Here is a 25107-nt window from a genome sequence, read left to right on the forward strand (position 1 = left end):
GCTTGGACCCGCCCCCTCCTCCCCTTCCCCTCCTCATTGGCTGCTCCTCCTATGATTGGCGTGAGCACTGACCAGTTGCCGCCCTCCACGAGCCTCACCCCGCGCCGGGGGCGTGGCCCTACCCGGAAGACGCCGCGGAAAGCGAAGGCGGAAGAGCGGAGGAAGAGCCCGGCTGTGAGAGCCAATAGGAAAAGAGGAGGCGGACGGCTCAGCCAATCGCAGGGCGCGGAGCTGCCGGGGGGCGGGGCCACTGCAGCCGGCAACCGGGAGCTGCGAGAAGCGGCAAAGGTGGGGAGGGGGACACGGGGTGAGGGGGGGGACATGGGGTGAGGGGGACCCCGGGGGGTTATTGGGGTGCAGGGGACCCCGGCTCGACCGGAGGTTGGGGGCTGCGGGGAGTCGGGCCCGGGGGTGAGGGGGATGCGGCCTGAGGGGAAGGAGAGAGGGGGTTGGGGGGGGGACGGGACTGGGGGTGAGGGGAGAGCCTGAGGGTTGGGGGGGAAAAAGGGGGATGGAGGGGGGGGAAGGGGACTGGGGGAGGGAAGAAGGGGGCTGGGGGAGGAGGGAAAAAAGGGGGCTGGGGGAGGAGGGAAAAAAGGGGGCTGAGGGAGGGAAAGAGGGAGGTGGGGGGGGAAGAAGGGGGCTGGAGGACGAGGGAAGGGGGCTAGGGGAGGGAAAAAGGGGGCTGGGGGAGGAGGGAAAAAGGGGCTGGGGGAGGAGGGAAAAAGGGGCTGGGGGAGGAGGGGAAAAAGGGGCTGGGGGAGGAGCGGTGGGTAAAGGGGAACATTGGTTGGGGGCTGAGGGAGGGCAGGGGTCTGAGGGGGCCATAGGTCCAGGTGGCCGTGGTGCTGCTGAGCAGAGCAGATCCCTAAGGATCTGTGTGACCCTGAGCCCTGCACACTCTGCCCCATAGTCCTGAGAGGGGGCCGGGAAGATTGGGGGCTTGGGATGCCCCCCAGACAGCCGGGATTGAACCCCAGAGCACACACACACACATCCCCCACCTCAGCAGTGTGAGACAGAGCTCCTGGTAAAGCTGTTTCTCTTCGCAGGTGTGAGCAGGAGGGAAGGAGATGTTCCTGGGGGGAGCAGGATGAATCTCGTGCCCACGGCCGCGGCCCCCGAGCTGAAATGGCTGAGCCTGTGGGGCCGCATCAGGTGGGCAGCCGTGCTGGTGCTGCTCCTGGCATCCCTGGTCATGGTGCTGCTCCCCCTGGCTGCTGTGGAAGATCGGTGCCACGCAGTGCTCCGGGGCCTCTCCTTCCTGCAAAGCAAACTGAGGACGGGCCCCTCGGGGGTCACCAGGTACACGGGACACAGCACCAGCCTGAGTGTCACCTCCAACGGGCTGGAGCTGCTGGTGCTGAAAGGCAAAGCCTCCCCAGGTAAGAGGGGTGCTGCATCCAGCTGGGGGCTGCTCACCAGTGGTGTCCCCAGGGATCAGTGCTGGGCCCAGTGCTGTTCAATATCTTTAGTGAGGATTTAGATGAGGGGATTGAGTCCATCAGCAGCAAATTTGCAGATGACACCAAGCTGGGGGGATGTGGATCAGCTGGAAGGCAGGAGGGCTCTGCAGAGGGACCTGGAGAGACTGGAGAGTTGGGCTGATCCCAACGGGATGAGGTTCAACACAACAACCCCATGGGGAGCTCCAGGCTGGGCACAGAGTGGCAGAAAGGGAGCTGGGAGTCTGGATTGCCAGGAAGCTGAAGAGGAGGCAGCAGTGTGCCCAGGTGGCCAAGAAGGCCAATGGCATCCTGGGCTGGCTCAGGAACAGCGTGGCCAGCAGGTCCAGGGAAGGGATTCTGCCCCTGTGCTCAGCCCTGGGGAGGCCACAGCTTGAGTCCTGTGTCCAGTTCTGGGCCCCTCAGCTCAGGAAGGAGATTGAGGTGCTGGAGCAGGTCCAGAGAAGAGCAAGGAGGCTGGGAAGGGATCCAGCACAAGTCCTGTGAGGAAGGGCTGAGGGAGCTGGGGGTGTTGAGGCTGGAGAAGAGGAGGCTCAGGGGAGACCTCATCACTCTCTCCAACTCCCTGAAAGGAGGTTGGAGCCAGGGGGGGGTTGGGCTCTTTTCCCAGGCAACTCTCAGCAAGACAAGAGGGCACAAGAGGTCTCAAGTTGTGCCAGGGGAGGTTGAGGTTGGACATTAGAAAGAATTTCTTTCTGGAGAGGGTGCTCAGCCATTGGAATGGGCTGCCCAGGGAAGGGGTGGATTCTCCATCCCTGGAGATATTTCAAAAGAGCCTGGATGTGGCACTCAGTGCCATGGGCTGGGAACCACGGGGGGAGTGGAGCAAGGGTTGGACTTGAGGAGCTCTGAGGTCCCTTCCCACCCAGCCAGTTCTAGGATTCTAAGAGGGGTGCCTGGTGCTCACTGCCTGGATCTGCAGAGCTCCACAGCTCCTGCATCCCATAATAACCAACTCACTGCCCCGCTGGGCTGATGAGCCAGAGGTCAGGAATGCCCTCAGCAGCCCAGCTGCATTCCATCCCCCCTGCTCTTTTCTCTGGGAAGTTTTCCCTCTGTGCTTTTGTGAAGTTTTAAGGAATAGGGAGTGGTGGTTCAGTCCACACTCACCTGGGGTGCACAGCCTGAATCCCAAAATCCTGGCTGGCACAGAGCAGCCTTCCTGGCAACACCAGGATGTTCATTTGGAAAATGCTCCCAGGCATCATTACAATCCCAGCACTGTCTCTGTGTTATTGCTGGGAAAACATTTAATAACTCAGTCAAATACCAGATGGAAGTGCTGTGTCCAGCTGCTGCCTGGGCTTCCTGCAACAGAACTGCTCTCATTGCCAGGAAAATATCTTTTAAGTCCTCCCACACGAGGCAGCTGAGTGGCCAAAGTGAGTTTTGCCAGGATGGCCACTCACCTGTGGCCAGCAAGAGCCACACTGTCCCCTCTCCAGCCTCCCCCTGTGCCCTGCCAGGAGCAGCTCTGGTGCTGGGAATGTGGCACCAAGCTCTGCACCCACAGCCCAGCAGGGGCTGGAGTGAAAATTCTCTGTTATGGTTCTTACAGCCCAAGAGTTTTAGTTTGGTTTGGGGTCTCCAGAGGTTTTTTAGTAAAACTCAGCCCCGTTTCCTGCATTTCAGAAGTGAAGTTAGAAGCCAAAGCAGCTCTGAACCAGGCCCTGGAAATGAAGCGCCAGGGCAAGAGGGAGAAAGCTCACAAACTCTTTGTGTATGCCCTCAAAATGGACCCCGACTACGTGGATGCCCTGAACGAGTTTGGCATCTTTTCAGAAGAGGAAAAAGACATCCTGCAAGCTGACTACTTGTACTCCAAAGCCCTGACCCTCTCCCCCTGCAACGAGAAAGCTCTGATCAACCGGGACCGGACGCTGCCCTTAGTGGAGGAGATAGATCAGAGATATTTCAGCATCATAGACAGCAAAGTTAAAAAAGTGATGGCCATCCCCAAAGGCAACTCTGCCCTCAGGAGGGTGATGGAGGAGTCCTACTACCACCACATCTACCACACCGTGGCCATCGAAGGGAACACTCTGACCCTGTCAGAGATCAGACACGTCATCGAGACGCGCTACGCGGTGCCCGGGAAGAGCCTCCTGGAGCAGAACGAGGTGCTGGGCATGCACGCTGCTCTCAAGTATGTCAACACCACCCTGGTGTCCAGGATTGGCTCTGTCACCAGCACCGACCTCCTGGAGATCCACAGGAGGGTGCTGGGCTACGCCGACCCCGTGGAAGCGGGGAGGTTCAGGAGCACCCAGGTGTTTGTGGGGCACCACATCCCCCCGCACCCCCGGGACGTGGAGAAGCAGATGGAGGAGTTTGTGCAGTGGATGAACTCTGAGGATGCCATGAGCTTGCACCCTGTGGAGTTTGCTGCACTGGCTCACTACAAACTGGTTTACATCCATCCCTTCGTGGATGGCAATGGCAGGACCTCCAGGCTGCTGATGAACCTCATCCTCATGCAGGCAGGTTACCCCCCCATCACCATCCGTAAGGAGCAACGGGCAGAGTATTACCACGTCCTGGAAGTGGCCAACGAGGGGGATGTGAGGCCTTTCATCCGTTTCATTGCCAAGTGTACAGAGACCACTCTGGACATGCTGCTCATTGCCACCACAGAGCACTCCGTGGCCTTACCTGAGGCTGAGGGCAGCACTGCTGGGTGCAGAGGAACCATCCCCGTCAAGACCTGAGGGCTGGGGACGCTCAGGAACACCCAGGAGAACACCCAGGAGAACACCCAGGAGAACACCCAGGAGAACACCCAGGAGAACACCCAGGAGAACACCCAGGAGAACACCCAGGAGAACACCCAGGAGAACACCCAGGAGAACACCCAGGAGAACACCCAGGAGAACACCCAGGAGAACACCCAGGAGAACACCAAACCACTGCCTGTGCCTGCTGGAAAGGAGCTCAAGAGGAGGAGGGGGGTCACTCTTTAGCATTTCATTTATTTAGAGTGTCTTACAGTAAGTTAAGATAATTTATTTGTGTACAGGACACACCAAGCTGAAAACTTCAGCTGTGCTACTGGAAGGAGTGGGGCAGAGGTGTGGGAGAGGCTCAGGAAGCTAAATTTTTCCTTTTATAATTAAGCTTTAAGAAGCTGCTCCAATCACAACCCTTCACCCAGCTGCATGGTCTTACCTCACCAAGGAGCTGGGAGGCAAGACAAGGTCTTCAAGTTGTTCCTTTTGTGTTACCTCTTCCCTGTGTTTAAAAAAAAAAAAAACAAAAAAAAAACCCAACCCTAGCTCCCCCTCAGCCCTCACCCTCCCAGTAACAGTGATCTCCCAGCCAGGTGAGTCAGGCTCTGTCCTCTCAGTCACAGCTTTGACAGCACTGAGCAGGAAGGACAAACTCCAGCACTGAGCACCTCCTCCCATTTCCCTTTCAGTAGCACTTTGCATGTCCCACTTGCCTCTCCCAGGGCAAGTTTTGTATGAGTGGGAAGTGTCTGGTTTAAGGTAACAAATTGTGTGACTGAACAGGAGAAGAAATGCTCTGAGAGTCACTTCACCAGGCTGGGAGGTGCTTTTGCTGAGGGAAGGACTGGGCAGTGCTGGGGTTGTGCCTCAGACCCACCTCATGGAGCAGGATCTCTGTGAACCTGGAGCTGTCCTCACACATTTCAGAACCAAGGGGTTGAGAAAATCTTGTGTCTGCAGAGCTGGGGGCAGAAGAAGTTGTGATACATAATCATGAGACAACTTTGATGTGTTGTGCCAATTTGATGAGTGTGTATATAGCATCTGAAAAAAAAAAAAATTAAGTTTCTTCAAGCTACACCAGAGAACTTTTCACAATTAATTACTAGGTCACCTTATTACTGTGATGAACACCTCACAGATCACAGGAGGCCTCATCCTGCTGCTGCTGCAGTACCTGGAAGCTGCTTTTTTTCCCAGCAGCTTTTCTTTGCTTTCCACACCCCAGCTGTGTAATCTATCCCCACACCTTCCAGCTCAGAAAAACTTCAGTTTCAAGTGCTGTTCAAGCTCAAACCCTTTCCACAGCTGTCCCAGTTTTTTCCCTTCCATCTCTCTCTTACCTGTGAGGTGGTTGGGGCACATTTTAGACCAGAGGATGAGATGGGGAGTGAGGGGTGTACCCAGCACCCCTCCTGCTCAGGTACCACTGACCTGGAAAGCCAAGAAGAAGTGAGGCAAGGTTGTTCTGTCCTTACAAAGCATGCTTATTTTTGTAGGGCAAAGTATAAATAAAATCTGCACTTTAAGAGCTCTGGGGGGGGAAAAAAAATGTATTATTTTAGTAACAGATTAATAAACTATTTTAATATTAAAGCCTTTTTGTTTGGAAAGCTAAGGTGATTACCACAACCACTCCTAGGGCATGATTCAAAGCTGTGAAGCAGCCTTGTCTTTTCCAGGTAAAGGCAAATCAGAGCAGCACAAGGTGAGCACTAAAATTAGGGTTTATTTGCAGCACTGCCTCTGTTGTACAAGTGAGCCTGGTAGCAGGGCTCCCCCTCCCCTCACATTTAGCCCCAACATCTGCTGACCTCCAAAGTTGGCAGTTGACAAGCAGATTATTTCTATCACAGATTATTCCAAAGTTTTCCTGAATGGTTCCAGGCTACTCATAACATGAAATGAAGGACACCCCAAATCTCAGTGCAGCTGAGAGGCAAGGTAGAGCAGGATCACCCAGCTGCCAAGGGGCAAGAGCAATTCCAACACCCACATTTAAACAAAAGCAACAGTGTTTATAGAAAACCTTTGAGAACTTGAGTTTAATAAACCAAGAAACATCAGCTTGCACTTCACATTTGTACAAAACCATACAGAAACCACCTGCAAAAGACATGAGCTAGCTAGCAAAACAAAACACAAAAAAAAAACCAACAAAAAAAAAAATAATAATGGTCCTCAACAACAGCATGTACAGCTTTGGGCTTTCTGGGAAACAAAAATTACCAGAGCTAAGTCTTTTTTCATAACACTTAAAAATAACAACTTGAATGTCTTTTACAAATACACAATATAAAAAACAGGTCAACTGGAACAGAACATGAACTGGATACATATCTATGTATATACATATACACACATATGTATAGAAACTCTGGATACTAAAATAGGCCATAGTGGTGAGGTTACTAGCATCTGCCATTTAACTGGTAATGGAAGGAGATGGATGTCCCTGTGGTGGGTGTGTTTGGGTGGAAAATGAGGGGTTTTTTGTCAGAGAGAATGACAGCAATCACAATCAGAACCAGCCAGTGGAGCTCAACAAGGTCATCACCAGGCTTTCACATTTCATCTCATTTCATTAATGAAAGAGAAATATTTGCAAGGGCTTCATAAAACTTGATGTGGGATCCAACCTCTACAGGAGATATTTCCCTCCTTGTTACCCTCAATATGAGGAATCATATAAACACCATTTGACCAGAACACAGTATAACTACTCTTTTGCTCTTAGAGACAGAGGAAAACAGCTGGATTTGTACCATCCTACACTGACCTCAATGCCTGCAGCAGTCCAGAAGGGTATTTACACATGATTCTCTCCTTGCTAGCATAAGGACACAACATGGCTTCCATAAAGGCATTTCACATTTCACCAGACCCGCTGCCTCCAGACTTCCTGCTCACTTCTTCAGTAGCATCTTGGCAAAATCAGCATTGGACATTTTTTTAGGCTCCTCAGAGGGGGGTTTGGAGGAAGTTGCTGGTGAGTTCTGGACCATCCCATTCTCAGCTTTAGCCCCAGGGTGGCTCTGGCGCTGTAACGCCCGCGGCATCAGGGAGAGCTGGGTCCTTCCCTTCCCTCGCCTGCAGGGCAAAAAAAGGGACACTGAGAGAGATCCCAAAGCTCTTTTAGCTCAGGGAAACAGGAGGATCACTCATGTAAATATGATTCCTGGCATTTCTTTCAGTAATAAGTAGGACAAAAGCCTTCAGTGGGCACCTGCTCAAACAGGACACCTGGGTCCTGGCAGGAAGCCACCACGCAACAGCCCCCAGGAACTGAGAAGAAAGTTTTTATCCACAGGGCACATCCAACCCAGCACTAAGGAGAACTCCAGAAGCTGAGCCAGCAGCTTTAGTGAGCAATGGCTGCCTCTCCAGAACCAGAGGATGTGGAACTCATTAGCACTTGGGTGCCAACATCAAACGTTCCTATCAATAAAGCAGAAAACTCTGCTTTTCCTCACCACCTTTCCAACATTCACCTTCTAGAGAAGATTCCTGCAGTGAACCCCAGAGAGCTTCCCTGTTCCCAGTCTCCCCCCTGGATACTCACGCTCCATAAGGCTGTCGTGGCACTGCAAACTGTGGGGCCCTGCCTGCCTCAGCCCTGTCTGGCAGCTTGCGGAGGGGTGGGTTGCTGATGGCCACCTTGATGGTGTGCTCCTTCACCACCAGACCATCCATCTTCAGCACAGCCTGGGAGGCCTGAGCTTCATTTTCATATTCCACATAAGCCAGGCCCTAAATCAGGGAAAGAGGTGACCTACATTAGTCTGAGAGCCTCTTTCACTCAGGGAGAGCTTTTGCTGAATCATTCGGTCAGCTGAGAAGAAAAGTGTCAGGAAAACAGAGTTAAAGGTGGCCAAGAGTCCCAGCAGTCTTTAACTAAAAGAATTCTTATCTACAAATCCACAACCTGCATTTCTTGACACTCCCTCATAATGCCCTAACTTGAGGAAGAGGTATAAAGATTAATAAATAAAAGATGAAAACCAAGATTCAAGTGAATATGGTGGACAGACTGGAGAGTTGGGCTGATCCCAAGGGGATGAGGTTCAACACAACAACCCCATGGGGAGCTCCAGGCTGGGCACAGAGTGGCAGAAAGGGAGCTGGGAGTCTGGATTGCCAGGAAGCTGAAGAGGAGGCAGCAGTGTGCCCAGGTGGCCAAGAAGGCCAATGGCATCCTGGGCTGGCTCAGGAACAGCGTGGCCAGCAGGTCCAGGGAAGGGATTCTGCCCCTGTGCTCAGCCCTGGGGAGGCCACAGCTTGAGTCCTGTGTCCAGTTCTGGGCCCCTCAGCTCAGGAAGGAGATTGAGGTGCTGGAGCAGGTCCAGAGAAGAGCAAGGAGGCTGGGAAGGGATCCAGCACAAGTGCTGTGAGGAAGGGCTGAGGGAGCTGGGGGTGTTGAGGCTGGAGAAGAGGAGGCTCAGGGGAGACCTCATCACTCTCTCCAACTCCCTGAAAGGAGTTTGGAGCCAGGGGGGGGTTGGGCTCTTTTCCCAGGCAACTCTCAGCAAGACAAGAGGGCACAAGAGGTCTCAAGTTGTGCCAGGGGAGGTTTAGGTTGGACATGAGAAAGAATTTCTTTGCTGAGAGGGTGATCAGACCTTGGAATGGGCTGCCCAGGGAAGGGGTGGATTCTCCATCCCTGGAGATATTTCAAAAGAGCCTGGATGTGGCACTCAGTGCCATGGGCTGGGAACCACGGGGGGAGTGGAGCAAGGGTTGGACTTGATGAGCTCTGAGGTCCCTTCCAACCCAGCCCATTCTGTGATTCCATGGGGAAGCACTGCAGCAGTGGAAAGTCTGCACTCCTAAGTGTGATTATTATACATTACACAATTTAGATGTAATATATTAATATCCACACACCCAGGCTGAATCTGGTATTGGACAGAACTGGATTCATAGAAGATAAATCAACCTGTGCTAAACCAGAAGGGTCCAAACTCTCCAGTGATTCCTCTCCAGGCTACAGCTTTTATCTACAGCACAGGGTGACTGTGGCCACCTCTGTTCCAGGGGCTGTAAAATCCATCTTGAGAAGCCCCAACAGGACTGAGCAGTGTCTCTGAAACCAGGAGTGGTGACACAAAGCACTCAGAGCAGGAAAATAATCTGCCTTGGTTTCATGAGCAGCAGCTGGTAACCAGCCTGGTAACCAGCTGGTAACTGGTGCTGGGGAACCCTCACTCCTGGGGTTTTATTTCCAGCATTTGCTCCAGCAGGCAGGGAGGAGCCTCCTCCCCCTCCTCCTCTGACATCCCCGTTGTTCTAAATGACATTCAAACCCTTCAGCTGTATTTTTGGATGATCCAGTTTCACAGGAAACACAACAGTTTGGGTCTAGCAAAGTGTATTTATCTGCAAGAGAGAGAGAATCCCAGTCCAAAGCAAGCTGGGAAGCTGCCTTGCAACACTTGGGCTACACAAGAGCACAGAGGGGACAGGAACTGAACTTGAGTTACTGCCAAGAGCTGGAAAATAACATTTTGAAAATACATGCACAGCACTGCCAGAAAAACACCTGTCAGGAGGGCCCAGCACAGCTGAGGTGTCAGGTGGAATTTTGGCAGAGCAGCAGCTGGTTTAGAGTCTCTTATTTAACAAGGACCCATTTATTCCAGGGTGGGAATAATGAGCCCTGTCAGGGAGGGGGCTCATTTCTCACTGGCAAACCCATGACTGCAGCAGATGTTCCAAACAATAGCCCCAGGACACTGAAAAAAGGGAGGAAGGGAATTGGTTACAGCAGGTGAGCCCCTTCTAGCCAGTTACTTGAAAAACAAGTATTCTTTGCAGACAATTTTTGCTGTACTGGAAGTGCTGCAAACATCTTCCCTTCCATCCCATTTGTATCACACATTTTTTGTGCAATTTTGGAAGGATTTTGGAAATAATTCCTCTTCCCCTCGTTTCTTACTTACTTTCTTACTCTTTACAAATAAATCCCAAGCATTTCTGCAGGATGGGTTGGAAACTTAAAACACAAACCCCTCCTTTTTGTATCCCAACTTCATGAAGAGCTACTTTCTGCAGGATTTCTTAACATGAGGAGTGCATTAAGAATGCCTACCTTAGGTTTTCCAGCTCTGTTGGTGACCAGCCTGATGTCCTTCACATTCCCATGTGCTTTACACACAGCTTCCAGCTCTTCCTTAGTGCAGGAAAATGGCAAACCAGATATAAACAGCTTATGTTTCTCCAGTGTAGTGCTATACCTGAACACCTGAATTAAAAAAAAAAAGATGTTAAGATACCAAACTAGTCAAGAGACTGAGGATGGCAATTTACTACACCCCCAAAATGTTGAGTACTTCAATATTTTTGTGATCTAAAACTATCGTGAAGCCAAGAGGAGAATCTTGAAAGATATTTGCATGTGAACACAGACATTCAGTAAAGACTTGCAAGGAAAATGCTTCTAAACATCTACATCTCCTTCCCAAGGAGGGCAGCCACTGATAATGTCTTCTTGTCCAGTAGCCACTACCCAAACATTGGATTTTTCTGTCCTGTAACACCAGTTATACAGCTGATCTCTTGTACCAGCATGAACAAGAACCCAGGGACAGGGTAAGTACTGCCCACAGCTTCACAGCCTCAACCAAAAAAAGATTTCCCCAGATTAGAGATGCTCAAGTAGGAACCTGGCTCCCTCACACCACTCCCAAGATGCCCAGATTAACAGATCCCTGCAGCTCCTGGGTAAAGCCATCTCAGTCCTGGTTTATGGAGAACTGAAGATGCCAGAACTTCAGGAAACAATTTTCCTGTTAAAGTACTTTGTGACAACCCCAAAGTGGCACAAAAAAAATCCATTGTATTCTGGAAGCAACACACTCAGCTTGCTTTCCTGGGCAGTCCCAAATCTTCAACCCCAGAATAAAAAAGTTTACCTTGAAGTCTGGATTCTTGTTCTTGTCAACACATGGAGAAACAAACATGGGTCTGCCCTCCACCACCTTCCGATCCAAGCTGAGGGCTTGCTGAGCAGATTTTTCTTCCTTAAATTCCACATAGCAGTAGCCCCTGAAAGTCCCTTTGTTGCTGAACACTGGTCTGACCTCAGCCACCTCCCCACAGCCCTCAAAGAGCTCCTTCAGCTTCACTTCAGGCTCTGCCATGTTGTAGGCAAGATTGCTGACAAAGACAGTGAGGTGATCTTTGCTGCTGTCATGCAGAACTTTGGGGATGTCTCTCCGACTGGTAGATGCCTTTTCCTTCTGGTTTGCTGGTTTTTCAGGCCCACTTCTTCCAAACAGCCCCATTTCTACCTCCATGTCTTCTTCAAGTAGTTCCCCATCACCGTCTCCTTTGTGTCTCTTGTTGGGCTGCTCTGCTGATTAAACAAAATAAATGTCTTACTAGAAAAAAAAAAAAAAAAAAGACAAAAAAAACCCCACTGAAATTCAGCAGAGTTCATCACCCCTCCACTTCCACTGTGGAGTCTGGAAATGGCACCTGAAACCACAAAGTCTTAAAGAAACAGAAGAAAAAACTTCCTCAGGTTTTGAACAGTGAGGAAAAACACATTATTTAACCAAGACAAAGTGTTTAGTTGAAAGGAGAGATGTTTTTTCCCTTTTTCTGTCAGCTGAAACTGCCAATTCTTGTTCTCTAATGGGCTTTGTGGGGGCTTTTTTTCCTTCAAAGTAAGAAACACAACAATGTAAAAGCTCCTAAAACTCCCAGGGGCAACAATCTATTAAAAATAATCTCCTGTTACCACCTTCCAAGAGACTGCTACAACACTGCACAACCTGACTGAGACACAGGACTCTGGGTCAGGTGATGAGTCAGGAAAGTGACTTTTACACAAAGGAAAAAAAAAATAAACCAGTCTCTCCCTGAAGTAAGAGAAGCCTAAATAACCTCTATAAAAATTCTTAAACATATACTTCTGCTGATCAAACCACATTCACTTTCATTTCACCACCATGAAGATGTCCTAGAAGGAACAGACACCAGTGATGCCATTTCCTCATCTTCCTCTGACTGAAGGGAGACAACCCAGAGCTTTGTTGTCAGAAGTCTGGACTTTTGATTTTTTATTTTTTTTTTTCTTACCTTCTTCTTCTTGTCCCCACTCATCATCATCATCATCTGCTTTCCTCTTGTCTCCAATCCTGGTTTTTTTAGCCTTTTTGGAAGCTTTCTTTTCTGCCCGAGCCTGCTTTCTCTGCTCAGCTTTCTCCTCCTCTTGCTTTGCCAGAGCAGCTTCTTTCTCAGCAGCCTACAAATGCACATTTTCTGTTCAGTGACTGCAGAGCATTCTTAAATGCTGTTTTCTGAAGTGCTGAACCTGGAGGGTTTCCCCCCCCCAATCTCCATGAGACAGAAATAACAGGAGCATCATTTAAAACCCATCTGTTTGCTCTTAGGGCTTTCCTGGGGTGCCCGTTCCTCCTGTACCCAATCCAAGGGTCAAAAGGGGAAAGAAAATCCAGCAAAAGACATTAAACAGAGTTTTAAACCAAAATCAGTAATTCTGAGGCTTTGGAGACACCTCTATGGGAACCAACATGAGAAATATGACATAGCCAAGCATGACCTTATTGTAGGTATTGCCTAAAAAGCACCCAGGTTGCTCCCAGAGGGTTCTGACCTTGGCTCTTTGTTCATTCACTCGAGCTAATCTGTTCTCTGTTTTCTGAACAGCTGCATCCCAGTCTTCCAGGGTTCCTAAAGGGTAAGGAGGAAAAATAAAAACATAATCACTTCCCCATCACTTCAAAATACAATTCTGGAAAAATAAGTGTCAGTGAGTTCCTGGAACTTGCTCTGCTGGGAACCATTACCCATGAAACTTCTAAATATAACAAGCAGCCTTCAAAGAAAAAGAACACACAGCCCAAGCAGACCAGAAACCTCTCATAATGCAGCACTTTAAAAAGACATGGAAAAATCCAGTCACTTTCAGCAGGCTCCAAATCAGGCCAGAAAAGAAGAAAGCAGGAGAAAAAAAGCTGCTTGTGCATACTACAGGAAAGAAAATGAGCTTCCACCAGCACAGAAGACATGAGAACATCAGAACTCTGTATGATTGTGACAGGGTAAAACAAGAGGCCATGCAGTCAGTTACCTTCTATCCTCTCCAGTGTGAGCAGCACCTCACAGACATGCTCTGGATAGTCACTGGTGCACTGCACAGCTCTGTGCAAAGCCTTCCTGCAGTGCTGAGTGTCCCCATGAGCCCTGCAGGAGGGAGAGCAGGGCAGTCAGGAGCCAGTCCTGCACAGCAGGACCACCAGAGAGGACAGTTAGTTGTGTCTGAAGCAAAGATTTCCCCTCCTTCTCTGGTGAACCTTCACAAGACACTGCTGCAGTAACACTTCTACAATAGACCACTTCTAAAATATTCTGCAGAGCTGCTGTGAGAAGCTTGAAGCTGAAAAACCCCATGGCATGGGCAACCCTTGCTAAGTTTTGTCTCACACAAAGGAGAAGAAAGAAGTTGAGGCTCCCCCCCAGCCCTCCTACCTTTCCAGGTTGTAATACTCCAGCCACATGTTGGCATACTTGGCATTCCCTTTAGTCATGATGTTGTCCCAGAGCTCTCTGGCTTTCTGCATGTTGTTACACAAACGAGCCTGAAACAGCACCCACAGCACTCAGCACCATTTAGGGGCAGTTGTCCAAAACCTCCTCCCTCCCTCCCTCCCTCCCCACAAGAAACCCCCAGAGATGATGCACAGGAAGCTCCTGACAGTGAACACCTGATGCAATCCTGCTGCTGAGTAATTCCCTGCCCACCCGTTGCAGCAGGCTTGGTTGCTGGCTCCCACACACATTTCATTTGGGTCATTATAAAAGAAAATAAATAAATAAAATCTCAATTTATTCCTTTTTTTCATGGCTGGACCTAAGAGAGCATTTAAACCCAGTTCTCAGACTATGGGAAATGTTTCAGCTCTGTCACCCCCCTAAAGCCTTTTCAAGAGCAGGGAAATAGGGGTCAAGACCAACAACTGAACCAGCACACTGGTACCTGTCCCAGTCTGAAACCAGTTAGTGCAGGCAGCTCTCAGGCAGGACTCAAAGCCTCCTCACACATCTCTGCCCCAGACTGCAGGCACAGCAGCACCAAACCACAGAATCCTGGGCTCCTGATCCCCAGGGAATGCTGTTCCCTCCCTGGGATGCTGTCCCTAAAGCTCCACTGCACACCTGAGCAGCTCAGACCCGGGCAGTGTGTGCAGGAGGAATGTCAAAAGGATCCATTTCCTCTGGTTTAGCAATTGAAATACTAAAGAAGAGAAACCTCACCTCAACTCTTGCCCAGTTCTGCATGATGGTGCAGGAGGGGTCTCCACTTTCACTGAATCCTGGGAACAAGAAGTACTGTTGGTGAAGGGCTCTCTGAAATGTCCCCCCTTGTAGACAAAATGTTTTATCTGCAGCTTTCTTAAAATGTTTGAGACACTTTAAGAGAAGTGAGAGCTCATCTTAGAAAATTTCATAGAATCCTAGAATCCTAGAACTGGCTGGGTTGGAAGGGACCTCAGAGCTCCTCAAGTCCAACCCTTGCTCCACTCCCCCCGTGGTTCCCAGCCCATGGCACTGAGTGCCACATCCAGGCTCTTTTGAAATATCTCCAGGGATGGAGAATCCACCCCTTCCCTGGGCAGCCCATTCCAATGCCTGAGCACCCTCTCCCTAAAGAAATTCTTTCTCATGTCCAACCTAAACCTCCCCTGGCACAACTTGAGACCTCTTGTGCCCTCTTGTCTTGCTGAGAGTTGCCTGGGAAAAGAGCCCAACCCCCCCCTGGCTCCAACCTCCTTTCAGGGAGTTGGAGAGAGTGATGAGGTCTCCCCTGAGCCTCCTCTTCTCCAGCCTCAACACCCCCAGCTCCCTCAGCCCTTCCTCACAGGACTTGTGCTGGATCCCTTCCCAGCCTCCTTGCTCTTCTCTGGACCTGCTCCAGCACCTCAAGCTCCTTCCTGAGCTGAGGGGCCCAGAACTGGACACAGGACTCAAGCTGTGGCCTCCCCAGGGCTGAGCACAGGGGCAGAATCCCTTCCCTGGACCTGCTGGCCACGCTGTTCCTCAGCCAGCCCAGGATGCCATTGGCCTTCTTGGCCACCTGGGCACACTGCTGCCTCCTCTTCAGCTTCCTGGCAATCCAGACTCCCAGCTCCCTTTCTGCCCCTCTGTGCCCAGCCTGGAGCTCCCCATGGGGTTGTTGTGTTGAACCTCATCCCGTTGGGATCAGCCCAACTCTCCAGTCTGTCCAGGTCCCTCTGCAGAGCCCTCCTGCCTTCCAGCTGATCCACACTTCCCCCCAGCTTGGTGTCATCTGCAAATTTGCTGCTGATGGACTCAATCCCCTCACCTAAATCCTCACTAAAGATATTGAACAGCACTGGGCCCAACACTGATCCCTGGGGACACCACAGCCACCATTTTGCTGCAGCCCTGTTCAGCTCCACTCTCTGGGCCCAGTTCCTGACCTCCTGACCTCCTCCAGCAGTTCCTGACCCAGCACAGGGTGCTCCTGTCTGAGCTGGGGCCTGACAGCTTTTTCAGGAGAATCCTGTGGGAGAAGGTGTCAAAACCAAAGAAAAAATAGAGTGGATGATTTAACTCACTTTCTTCTACTTCTTGTTTCAAATACTCCACAGCACGTGCAAATGCAGACCTCAGCTCTTCTAGTTCTTTACTTGAATCTTTAGAAGAAAAAAAAAAAGCCAAAAAATTGCCTTAAAATAGTAATTTTTCATCCCCCATGCCCTACCACCCACACTCATTTTATTAGGGATGAGGGAAATGGAAAAAAACCAGTCAATACTTATTACTTCAGTAAAACTACAGGTACAGCAAAAAAAGCCACCAAATACTTGAAATTATTATGTGATTATTATGAAATTATTCATAATTATTGAAATCATAATTTCATTATTATGAAATTATTATAATCCAGGGCATCAACACAATCTGTTCTGTCACCAAGCAGCTGCTTTAAACCAGCTCACTTCATTTATTTCACAGATACTACCTGGCCAGAAAAAAAGCATGAAATTACTGCTAAATTTTGTAAAAAGCAAGATCAGTGCTTCAGAGAGGTACACAGAGAACAGTTCCAGTATTTATTGACATATATCACACATACCTTGTGTAAAATCCACCCTTCTTCTCAGGTAATCAAGATATGCCTGCCAGATCTCTACATAGTCTGTTGCCTGAATAAAACCTGCATTCAGAGCTTTTTCAAACATTTCTGAAAGAAATGGGGAAAAACACCCAGAGAAACAGATTTACTTTTCCAGCAGTGACAAGATCAGCAAGCAGCCCAAAAGACAGACAACTTTTGCTCCCCAGATGACAAGAAAACACTAGAAATAATCCTAAATATTCTCAGTTGGTTCAGAAAGCCAACGTAAAGCAGGTTTAATTCATCCAATTCTCAAGTAAATTTCTGAAGCAATTGCTCTGGAAGCATCAAATTTCAGATTTCATCAGCTTGAAGAGTGGTGCAGCAGGATGACAACAAAGCCTGCAGGTCACCACTGTCATTTGAGCAGTTCTGTGCCCTAGAAAGGTTTTTGCTGAGAGGGTCTTTACCAGAAATGGTGCCATGGTCAACTCTGTGCCTCTCCAGTGCCAGGAGGTACCGAATCCACAGCCCCACAGTCCAGGGACAGTTCCTCACAGCACGGTCATGAGCAGACAGAACCAGTTCCTTCACTTTCAGCTGCCTGTCCTGAAATGAGAATTCCAGAAAGTTTCAAGTTAGACAGAGAACCCATAAAACCCAAATCCCAGCTCAGAGCCAACAGCTGCATTGGTGAGGCCGCACCTGGAGTATTGTGTCCAGTTCTGGGCCCCTCAGTTCAAGAAGGACAGGGAAGTGCTTGAAAGAGTCCAGCACAGAGCTACTGAGATGATTAAGGGAGTGGAACATCTCCCTTATGAGGAAAGGCTGAGGGAGCTGGGTCTCTTTAGTTTGGAGAAAAGGAGACTGAGGGGTGACCTCATCAATGTTTTCAAATATGTAAGGGGTGAGTGTCAGGGAGATGGAGTTAGGCTTTTCTCAGTGGTGACCAGTGATAGGACAAGGGGTAATGGGTGTAAATTGGAGCATAGGAGGTTCAAGTTGAATATCAGAAAAAATTTTTTTACTGTAAGGGTGACAGAGCCCTGGAACAGGCTGCCCAGGGGGGTTGTGGAGTCTCCTTCACTGGAGACATTCAAAACCCCCCTGGACACGTTCCTAGGGGATGTACTCTAGGGGGCCCTGCTCTGGCAGGGGGGGTTGGACTAGATGATCTTTCCAGGTCCCTTCCAACCCCTAGGATTCTAGGATTCTATGATTCATCGGTTTCTGAAGCATTTTTAGAGAGGACTGGGGTAGAATTTATTGGTCATTTGTGTATCAGCCACGGAGATAAAAACAAACAAACATAAAAACCAAATATTTGGGTTTCTTCCTTACCAAATACTGGTTGTAACGAGCCCACAGGTCTGGCACCAGGCAGTTCTCAGCCAAAGCTCTCTCATAGATCAACTGAATACGAGCTGGATCACCTGCTTTCATTTCAAAATCAATGTAAGCTTGATATTCTGCCAGCTTTGGGGTCTCAGCACCCAGCTGTGAAACAAAAGGAGACAGAAAAATGAGACCCTCTAAGCAAAGAAAGGTTCAAACAACTCAGCTGTTACTCAGAGCAGGTCTTGTGCAAAAGCTTGGCCTCTATCAGCAGCTTTTGGGTTTCACACATCTCTGGTTCTGAACCCACTCAGCCCCCCTTTTCTTCTCCTTAGCCCAGCATGCTCAAAAATGCTGGAAGAAAGAGACAGGAGTTCTCAAGGCACCTCAGGGGCTGAGAGTCAGGAAGATTCCACAACTCCCATTACACCTACTGGTGAGGTTCTTGCCTCACACTGCTCACAGCTGAGCTGCTGGAGCCCTGTGACCAGGAATAATAATCAAATGGGGAGGGGACCCTAAAGCAATTAACTCCTAGTTTTGAACACCAGCCTTACCAGGGCCTCTTCATAGGGTTTACACTTTTCCAGTTGCTGCAGAGCTTTTTTGTAGCTCTTTATTATTGTTTCTGGTATTGGATCTTCTGACCATTCCTCATACTCAGCATAGGAAGCCTCCATATCTATGAAAACAGCCATGAAACACCATCAGCAAAGCACTTGGGATGAAATAAAGAGAATTCAACCTGGGTTTGATCCCAACACACTTGTATTTGTTTATACCTTTGTTTCTTAACTCTCACACCACCAAGTAACACTTCATCTTACCCAGGGCAGTGAAAACTCAGGGTGAGTGATATTAAAGCTACAGATTTGGATAGAGAAAACCAAAGTGGCAAGATTTTCCCTAGGCTTAAGAAAAAAATTAAACCCCACATTATTTCAATATGCAAATGAAGACTTCAAAGAACTAAAATGAATTTTCTTGTGAACAAAGCAGAAAGAAGGACTCAAGGAGTTTATAGAATGAAGCAGAGTTAGCAGGATTCTACCAACCAACCACATTCCCCTGTGGTGAGCACCACACCTGAATTCCTCTTCCTAATGGTCAAGTTTTGTACATTAAATAGCATCAAGTTACTTACTGGGGGAAAAAACCCAAACAAACCATGTTTCATTGAGTATTTCTGAACAAAAGGGATCTGTGCCTCATTCAAGAGGCCCCACAGCCAAACACCAGTGATTACAGCTGCAGATTGGGAGGCTCCACCACAGGAAGAGCCATGACTGATGCCTCTTACCCAGCAGTGGGATCCCCAGCTGGCGCCTGAACAGGGTGTGGATCTTCTCCAGCTGGCTGCACAGCACCTGCTGCTGCTCAGGAGATGGAACACTGCCAGGAGCTGGCTGCAGACAAAAGGGATGGAATAGAATTGGTTCCCTCAAGCCAGAGCTGATGGACACCACGGGGTAATTGTTTAGGGGCTGGGGAGGCCAATGTGCCTTTGGGGTTCACTGCTGGGAAAGGTGAAACTTGGGGATCACCAGAGGAACTGAAAAGCACCCCTCAGGCCACTGCAGAAACCCAGCAGGTCCTCAGTAAATCCCTGCTGTCTGCACAGATGAGTTAAAGCCTCCCATTTCCCTTCTGTTTGGGAAGGAAGGGGTGGTCTCCCATTCCTCCTCTGTTGGAGCATTTAGCATTGGAAGGGGCATTTAAAAGCTCATCCAGTTCCAACCCCACCACGGGCAGGGACAGGTAAATGCTACACTTCTTAACTTCCATATTTTACACAGGAAATGCCAATGGGAACGCTGACCCTCAGGGCAAACTGCTGCAGATGTCAAAAAGCATGTTCCAGGGATAATAAACTATCAACCAAAAGCCCCAAAGTGGGTGAAATAACAAAAAAGCTGAAGTAGAAAACAGCCTGGAAATAAAACTTTGACTGACTAGGTGTGAAACTACTTGCTGGAAGAGAACACTGCTTAGTAACAAAGCCACGAAATGCAAAGCTGCTCTTGTCAGTTCAAGCTGAAGCAGCAGAGTTCAAACTTGGCTTCTGGACCTGAGATTTTCTCCTCTTATTTAAACCCAACTCCATCACAATTCCCACCAAACACCCAGAGCCTTTTTCCCAGCCGAAAGGCTCAGTTTTCTGCGGCTGCAGGGCAAACAGCTCCAGGACATGACAGCTTCTTTTCCCAGAGGCTTCAGAACTTCTCCCACCCCTGGCTGCTCAGGGGAGGGTGTCCTCACCTGTGCTGTTTCCAGGATGGCATTCTCAAACTCCCGATATGCTTCCCACAGGGCTGTCCCTTTGGTCACGTGCAGCCCCACCGCGGTCAGCGCTCGCTCAAATATGGAGCGGACCCTCTCGATGCCTCCTTCCTGCCCAATGCCCCCAATGGAGTACTGGGCATATTCCAACCAGATTTCAGGACCTGAGCAAAGAAACAAAGAGAAATCCATTAAAATCTCACAATAGAAATGCATAAAAATTAAAAAAAATAGGCACCTTGCTGCTTTCCAAGCCGAGCGGCGGGTGACGGTTTCTGTCCCGTCCAACGGGGGAAAGGAAAATTAAAATATTTTATTTGATTGCTGCTGGGTCAGGACCTGCTGCTACAATTTCCTCGTGGAAGCAGTCACTTGTTGTCACTGCTGACATGGATTGGCAGCCTATGTGTCACCTCTGGGACACAAACTACACCAGAGATGCACCAAGCCCCCACCTGCCTCCTACCAGCCGCCTTTTTCTTTTTTCTTTTTTTTTTTTTTCCCCCTCAAGCACATGTGCTGAGCTGGGACCACCAGAACCTGGGTCAGAACAGGTTCTGCTCCTCCTTCCACACTCCTGCACCTGCCTGCTCAGCAGCACAACTCTGATGGGGGTTTGTTAGAGCAGCATCAGCTGCCTGGAACCTCCCCCAGCACTACCAGGCTCACAGCAACACAGGCTCAGGGACCCCCAGCTGAAATGAACCAATAAATAATGCCAGAAAAAGCATTTCCTAAGTGAGCACAACACCCCCTGCTTCAGGTAACAGAAAAGTGCAAAATAGGCATTGAAAACGTGCTACAATGTTCATTTAGAAGGCTGCAGAAGCACTAAAAGTAGTACTAAAAACATTGCCTTCAGCTCCAGCACTTCAGAAAACCCAGGGATCCCTTCACACAATTTTAAATCTCATTTCTGCATTTGTAGCAGAAAGAAGGAAGAGAAAGGCACAGTCTGAATGCAGCACAACACATTTTGCAGCACCTCTTCCCCACTTACAGATGTAGTCCTTCACAGCTCTCTCAAACAGCTCATAAACTTTCTCCCTCTCAGAGCTCTCAGAAGCCATTTTTATCTCATCCTTCAACCAGTCCAGCCAGATCTCTGAAAGGAAAAAGTTTAGAACACATCACCAGTGCTCAGAAAGAATAAGTCAAACCCACTTGGGGGATTCTTACTGAGAATTTTAACAGACTTAAAAAATGAAAAAGAGCCAAAGGGGGAGAAAAGAGCAATTTTAGCCCCCCACGACACCTCACAATGCATTTAAAAGTTTCAACCTTTTAGAGATCTTTTAAAGATCTTTTCAAATCAGTACAAAACAAGAGCACTAAGTGAACAGTCATTCCAGTGCTCTGGATGCTACCAGTAAAGGCAGCACAAGCAAACACATTCCCACCTCTGGGCTACAGCTGGGATACAGAGAGAGCAGAGAGAACCCTGAAACTGCAGCATTTTGCAGGGATTTTGTTTAAGCTGCAGCAGCTGCAACAGGAGCAGAAAACATTTTGTACCTTCAGTAAGGGGGAAGAGTTCACTCATCTTCTGTCGGGCTCTCCTGAGCTTGATCAGCTCTCCCTCCTGGCGCAGCAGCTTGATCAGATCCAAGTGGCAGTTATAGTCAAAAGCATTGATAGAAAGCTTGAAAAAAAAAAATTTTTTTTTTAAAAAAGCACTATGGATTGCCAGGCACTAAGAAACCAACAGAGGTTTAGCAGAGTAGAACCTCCAGCTCCCTCCTGGGGGGTACAAATCTCATCATGTGTCCACGTACCCCACTTTCCTGCACAAACTTGCACCAAACTTCACTTTTGTTTGCAGGATGCTTTCAGGTCACCAGCAGACACATTAAAAAACTCATCCCCGAGTTTAACAGAGCTTTGAAGTTAAGCTTAGAGCTCAGCTTATAGCTCCAAGCTCAGCAGTGTCAATGGCAGCACCAGGATCCAGCAGCTGCAGAAACAGCCCCAAGCGTGGAAAAAATGAAGAAAACCAACGGAGCCAAACACTCTTCGATTTCTTCAAAAGCCAGCTAGGTGTTTTGGCTTTTTTTTTTTTTTCTCCAATGAGTTTAACCTTTCCACTAGGGCTCTCTCCTAACTTCCCTTCCAAAAAATAAAACGGCCCCACAAATCCTTAATTCCCGCTCCACACATTCCCCTCCCGCCCATTCCAGCACAAAACCACACGACCAGCCATGGATTTCTTTCTCATGACCGCCTCAGCCGTTCCCACCGGCAGTCACGCCAGGACAGACCCCGCCAGGTCCGGATCTCCCTCGGTTCTCCGGGTCGAACCTTTCCCACCAACCCGGGACCACTCTCCAGGGGCGCCCGGGGTGGACGCGGCCCTCACAACCCCGGGGAAGGGTCCCCAGCACCGGGCCCAAACCCCCCCCCACACACACACCTTCCAGAACCACTCCACCGGGGCGAAGCTCCGGGCCGGGCCAGGCCCGGCGGAGGCCGCGGGGCTGCCCCAGAGCCCCCTCCCCACCCCGGCCCGGGCCCCACCTGCTCCTCCAGCCGCTGGATCTCGGCTTCATTCTCCTTTTCCTCATCTTCGCCGTCTCCAGACGAGTCGGAGTCGCCCTCATCCTCCGAGTCTCCCTCGGACTCGGGGTCACCCTCGGGCAGCCGTTTCTCCTCCTCCGCCGCCACCGCAGCCGCCTCGGCTCCCGCCGCCGCCATCTTATGCAGCTCCCTCAGCAGCCGGACGCGCTCCGGCTGGCGACCGGGCTGTCCCCTCGCCGCGCCTGTCCCCTCGCCGCGTACTGCTGCCGGGTGACCGCTGCTAGAAGTGGGGCGAGCCGCCTCCCGCACCACCCCGCACCCCGTTATCCACCGGGGCCGCGCTGCAGTGAGCGCCGACGAGGCCGAACCCTTTGTCTTCTCCGCTGCGGCGCAGGCGGCGCCGCCGCCACCTCAAAGCCCGTCCGCCAAGGGGGCTTTCGAGAAGGTCTGAGGCGTGCGTGGCTCCTCCCGCCCGCCATATTGAGTGTGGCGGCGGCCTCGCCTGTCGCGATAAAAAGCCTGTCGTGTGTGGGGACAGCGCTTATCGATCGCTTCAGCGACAGGGCGAGCTCTTCGGTTTGGTTTTTTCCCTCCCCAAGGGCTGACTCTCAGCCCTCGCCTCCGATCCCCGCCGCCCCCGGGACGAAACGCGCCGGCGTTGGGCCTGAGGCAGCGCGTGGGCATGGCCAGCGTGGAGGGGGCGTGGCCTCCCCGCCCGAGGTTATATAAGCCCGCGGAGAGTCCGCCCGCCCCGGGCAGGCTCAAGATGGCGGCGCTGAGGGCAGCGGGAGCGGCTCTGCTGCGGCCCGGGCGGGGCGAGCTGCCGGCCAGGCTGGGCTACCACAAAAAGGTGAGGGGCGAGGGGAGGCGGAGGGGACCCTCAGGGGATCCCCCGGGGGCTGTGGGTGCGGGTGCGGTGTCTGTGGGTAACGCGGTGCCTCGGGCAGGTCGTGGATCACTACGAGAACCCGCGCAACGTCGGCTCCTTGGATCGCAACGCCAAGAACGTGGGCACCGGGCTGGTGGGTGCCCCGGCCTGCGGAGACGTCATGAAGCTGCAGGTGACCTTGGGGACCCGGTGGCACCTTGGGGGAGGGAGGGAGGTGGGGGGGGAGTTGCCAGGCCCAAACCTTCCCCTTCCCCCTCAGAGCCGCCCTTCCCTCCTCACAACTCCCCGCCCTGAAGTGTCCCCGGGGCACAGCGGGAGCCGAGGCTTTGCCAGGGCCTCAAAGGGCGGCTCTGGGTGGCTTGAGGTGCCAGCGATCTCTCTTTGTTTAGGTGGAAGTGGATGAGAACGGGAGGATCGTTGACGCCCGTTTCAAAACCTTCGGCTGCGGCTCGGCCATCGCCTCCAGCTCTCTGGCTACCGAGTGGGTGAAAGGGAAAACGGTAAGGGCAGGAAACCTTCAGAGCTTCAAACCTCCCTCTGCTCTCTGTTGGGACCACGTTAGGAATCACCCCAAGGGATCCCAGTGCTGACCGTGCAGGGTAGCTTATACCACAGCCCTAAAATCATTCTGTGATGGGTTGTGATTCTGGCATTTCCCTGGTTTCTAGGGCAATAACTGCTTTTTCCAAGAATCTCTATCATTCTGCAGGGACATACTCAGGGGTTTATGTACTAAGACAGAATTCAGCCTGAGCCATTCCCAAACTCCAGCATTGTTCAGTGCCAGTAACACCTGAGGTTTTCTTCCCCATGGATTCTGTTGGTCCTGGAGCATTCAAGCAGCAAGGGAAATGCTTTTGTGTGGAGGAAAATGCCTCCTGTGACCTCCCACTGTGTTTCAGGTTGATGAAGCACTGAAAATCAAGAACACAGATATTGCTAAAGAGCTCTGCCTTCCTCCAGTCAAACTGCACTGCTCCAGTGAGTAAAGGAACCAAGCTGGGGGAGGGGGAACACAAATGGGTTGGGAAGGGGGAACCTTCTGGGAATAGTGGAGAGGTTGCTCTCCAAAGAGCTGAGGTTGGCCCCCATAGGGGAACATCATGTCCAGATTTTGGGCCGATTTTCAGAGGTTTCAGCTCTGCAGCTCAGCAGAGAGACCACACACCAGTGGTCACTGGGGGCTGCTCCTGCTTTTCTGGAACTTTTTCCCCTAAACAGCTCTTTTTTTGTCCTTTTTAGTGCTGGCTGAAGACGCCATCAAGGCTGCCTTGGCTGACTACAAGCTGAAGCAGGATCCAAACAAAGAGGAGGCATCAAAGCAAGCAAAGAGTGCCTGAAGGGACTGTTGTTGTCACCCCACTCTGCAGTGCAATGATTGTAGTTGTAGGAGCCCCCTGCACTGCTCCCACTGGAGCTGTAAGATACGCACAACGTCACTCACAGCCTCTCCCTCCTCCTCTCTCTGCTGCTCTCTGGGCCTTCCAGCAGCCAGGATCCTGGCAGGACTGTGTTGGAGAGGTTAGGGCAAAGACTGCTTGACTGCAGAGAGCTGAGTGGCTTCTCCCAGGAATGAAAATCCCCCTTGTTTTGGTACTGGAAGGGCTGCACTTTTCCTTTCGGGAGATGTCTGGGGTTTTGCCTGATATTTGGTGGGATTGAGCAGGAATCGTTGCCTTGGGTCTCTCTGTAAGAGCTGCAGCTCTGGCTCTGGATCAGTGCAGTGTCCAAACACGGGGCAGCACCTCTGCCCACCAACTGCACCAGTCTCAGAGTCTCATTTCCCAG

The 25107-nt window shown here is 50.6% G+C and overlaps 3 protein-coding genes across 5 annotated transcripts; 2 read left to right on the top strand and 1 right to left on the bottom strand.

Annotated features, from left to right (window-relative positions):
* The first annotated feature begins 205 nt into the window (after nt 1–205).
* On the top strand, nt 206–4210 carry FICD (FIC domain protein adenylyltransferase). The gene is made up of 3 exons (XM_071763522.1): nt 206–288; nt 1053–1385; nt 3099–4210. The coding sequence occupies exons 2-3, from the start codon at nt 1094–1096 to the stop codon at nt 4172–4174; spliced, it is 1368 nt and encodes a 455-aa protein (XP_071619623.1). The 5' UTR covers nt 206–288; nt 1053–1093; the 3' UTR covers nt 4175–4210.
* Nucleotides 4211–6209: 1999 nt separating this feature from the next.
* Nucleotides 6210–23010, bottom strand: SART3 (spliceosome associated factor 3, U4/U6 recycling protein). 3 transcript variants are annotated; one of them, XM_071763520.1, is made up of 19 exons: nt 22431–23009; nt 21432–21558; nt 20917–21021; nt 19896–20080; nt 18937–19042; nt 18194–18318; nt 17643–17798; nt 16772–16910; nt 16320–16427; nt 15799–15876; nt 14474–14532; nt 13688–13797; nt 13290–13402; nt 12813–12889; nt 12275–12440; nt 11104–11543; nt 10281–10433; nt 7755–7942; nt 6210–7282 (listed from the first exon to the last, which is right to left on the bottom strand). In XM_071763520.1, exons 1-19 carry the CDS (start codon nt 22605–22607, stop codon nt 7099–7101), a joined length of 2796 nt encoding a protein of 931 aa, XP_071619621.1. In that variant the 5' UTR covers nt 22608–23009; the 3' UTR covers nt 6210–7098. The 3 variants fall into 3 exon arrangements, with proteins under 3 accessions (XP_071619621.1, XP_071619620.1, XP_071619622.1); XM_071763519.1 differs by having other exon boundaries at nt 11104–11546; XM_071763521.1 differs by lacking the exons at nt 6210–7282; nt 7755–7942 and adding an exon at nt 7998–8024 and having other exon boundaries at nt 11104–11546; nt 22431–23010.
* A 112-nt stretch (nt 23011–23122) lies between these two features.
* ISCU (iron-sulfur cluster assembly enzyme) lies at nt 23123–25082 on the top strand. The gene is made up of 5 exons (XM_071763526.1): nt 23123–23280; nt 23378–23491; nt 23709–23819; nt 24222–24300; nt 24562–25082. The coding sequence occupies exons 1-5, from the start codon at nt 23197–23199 to the stop codon at nt 24657–24659; spliced, it is 486 nt and encodes a 161-aa protein (XP_071619627.1). The 5' UTR covers nt 23123–23196; the 3' UTR covers nt 24660–25082.
* Nucleotides 25083–25107: the final 25 nt, after the last annotated feature.

This window comes from Heliangelus exortis, chromosome 19 (genome assembly GCF_036169615.1).
Source record: "Heliangelus exortis chromosome 19, bHelExo1.hap1, whole genome shotgun sequence".
Classification (NCBI taxonomy): domain Eukaryota; kingdom Metazoa; phylum Chordata; class Aves; order Apodiformes; family Trochilidae; genus Heliangelus; species Heliangelus exortis.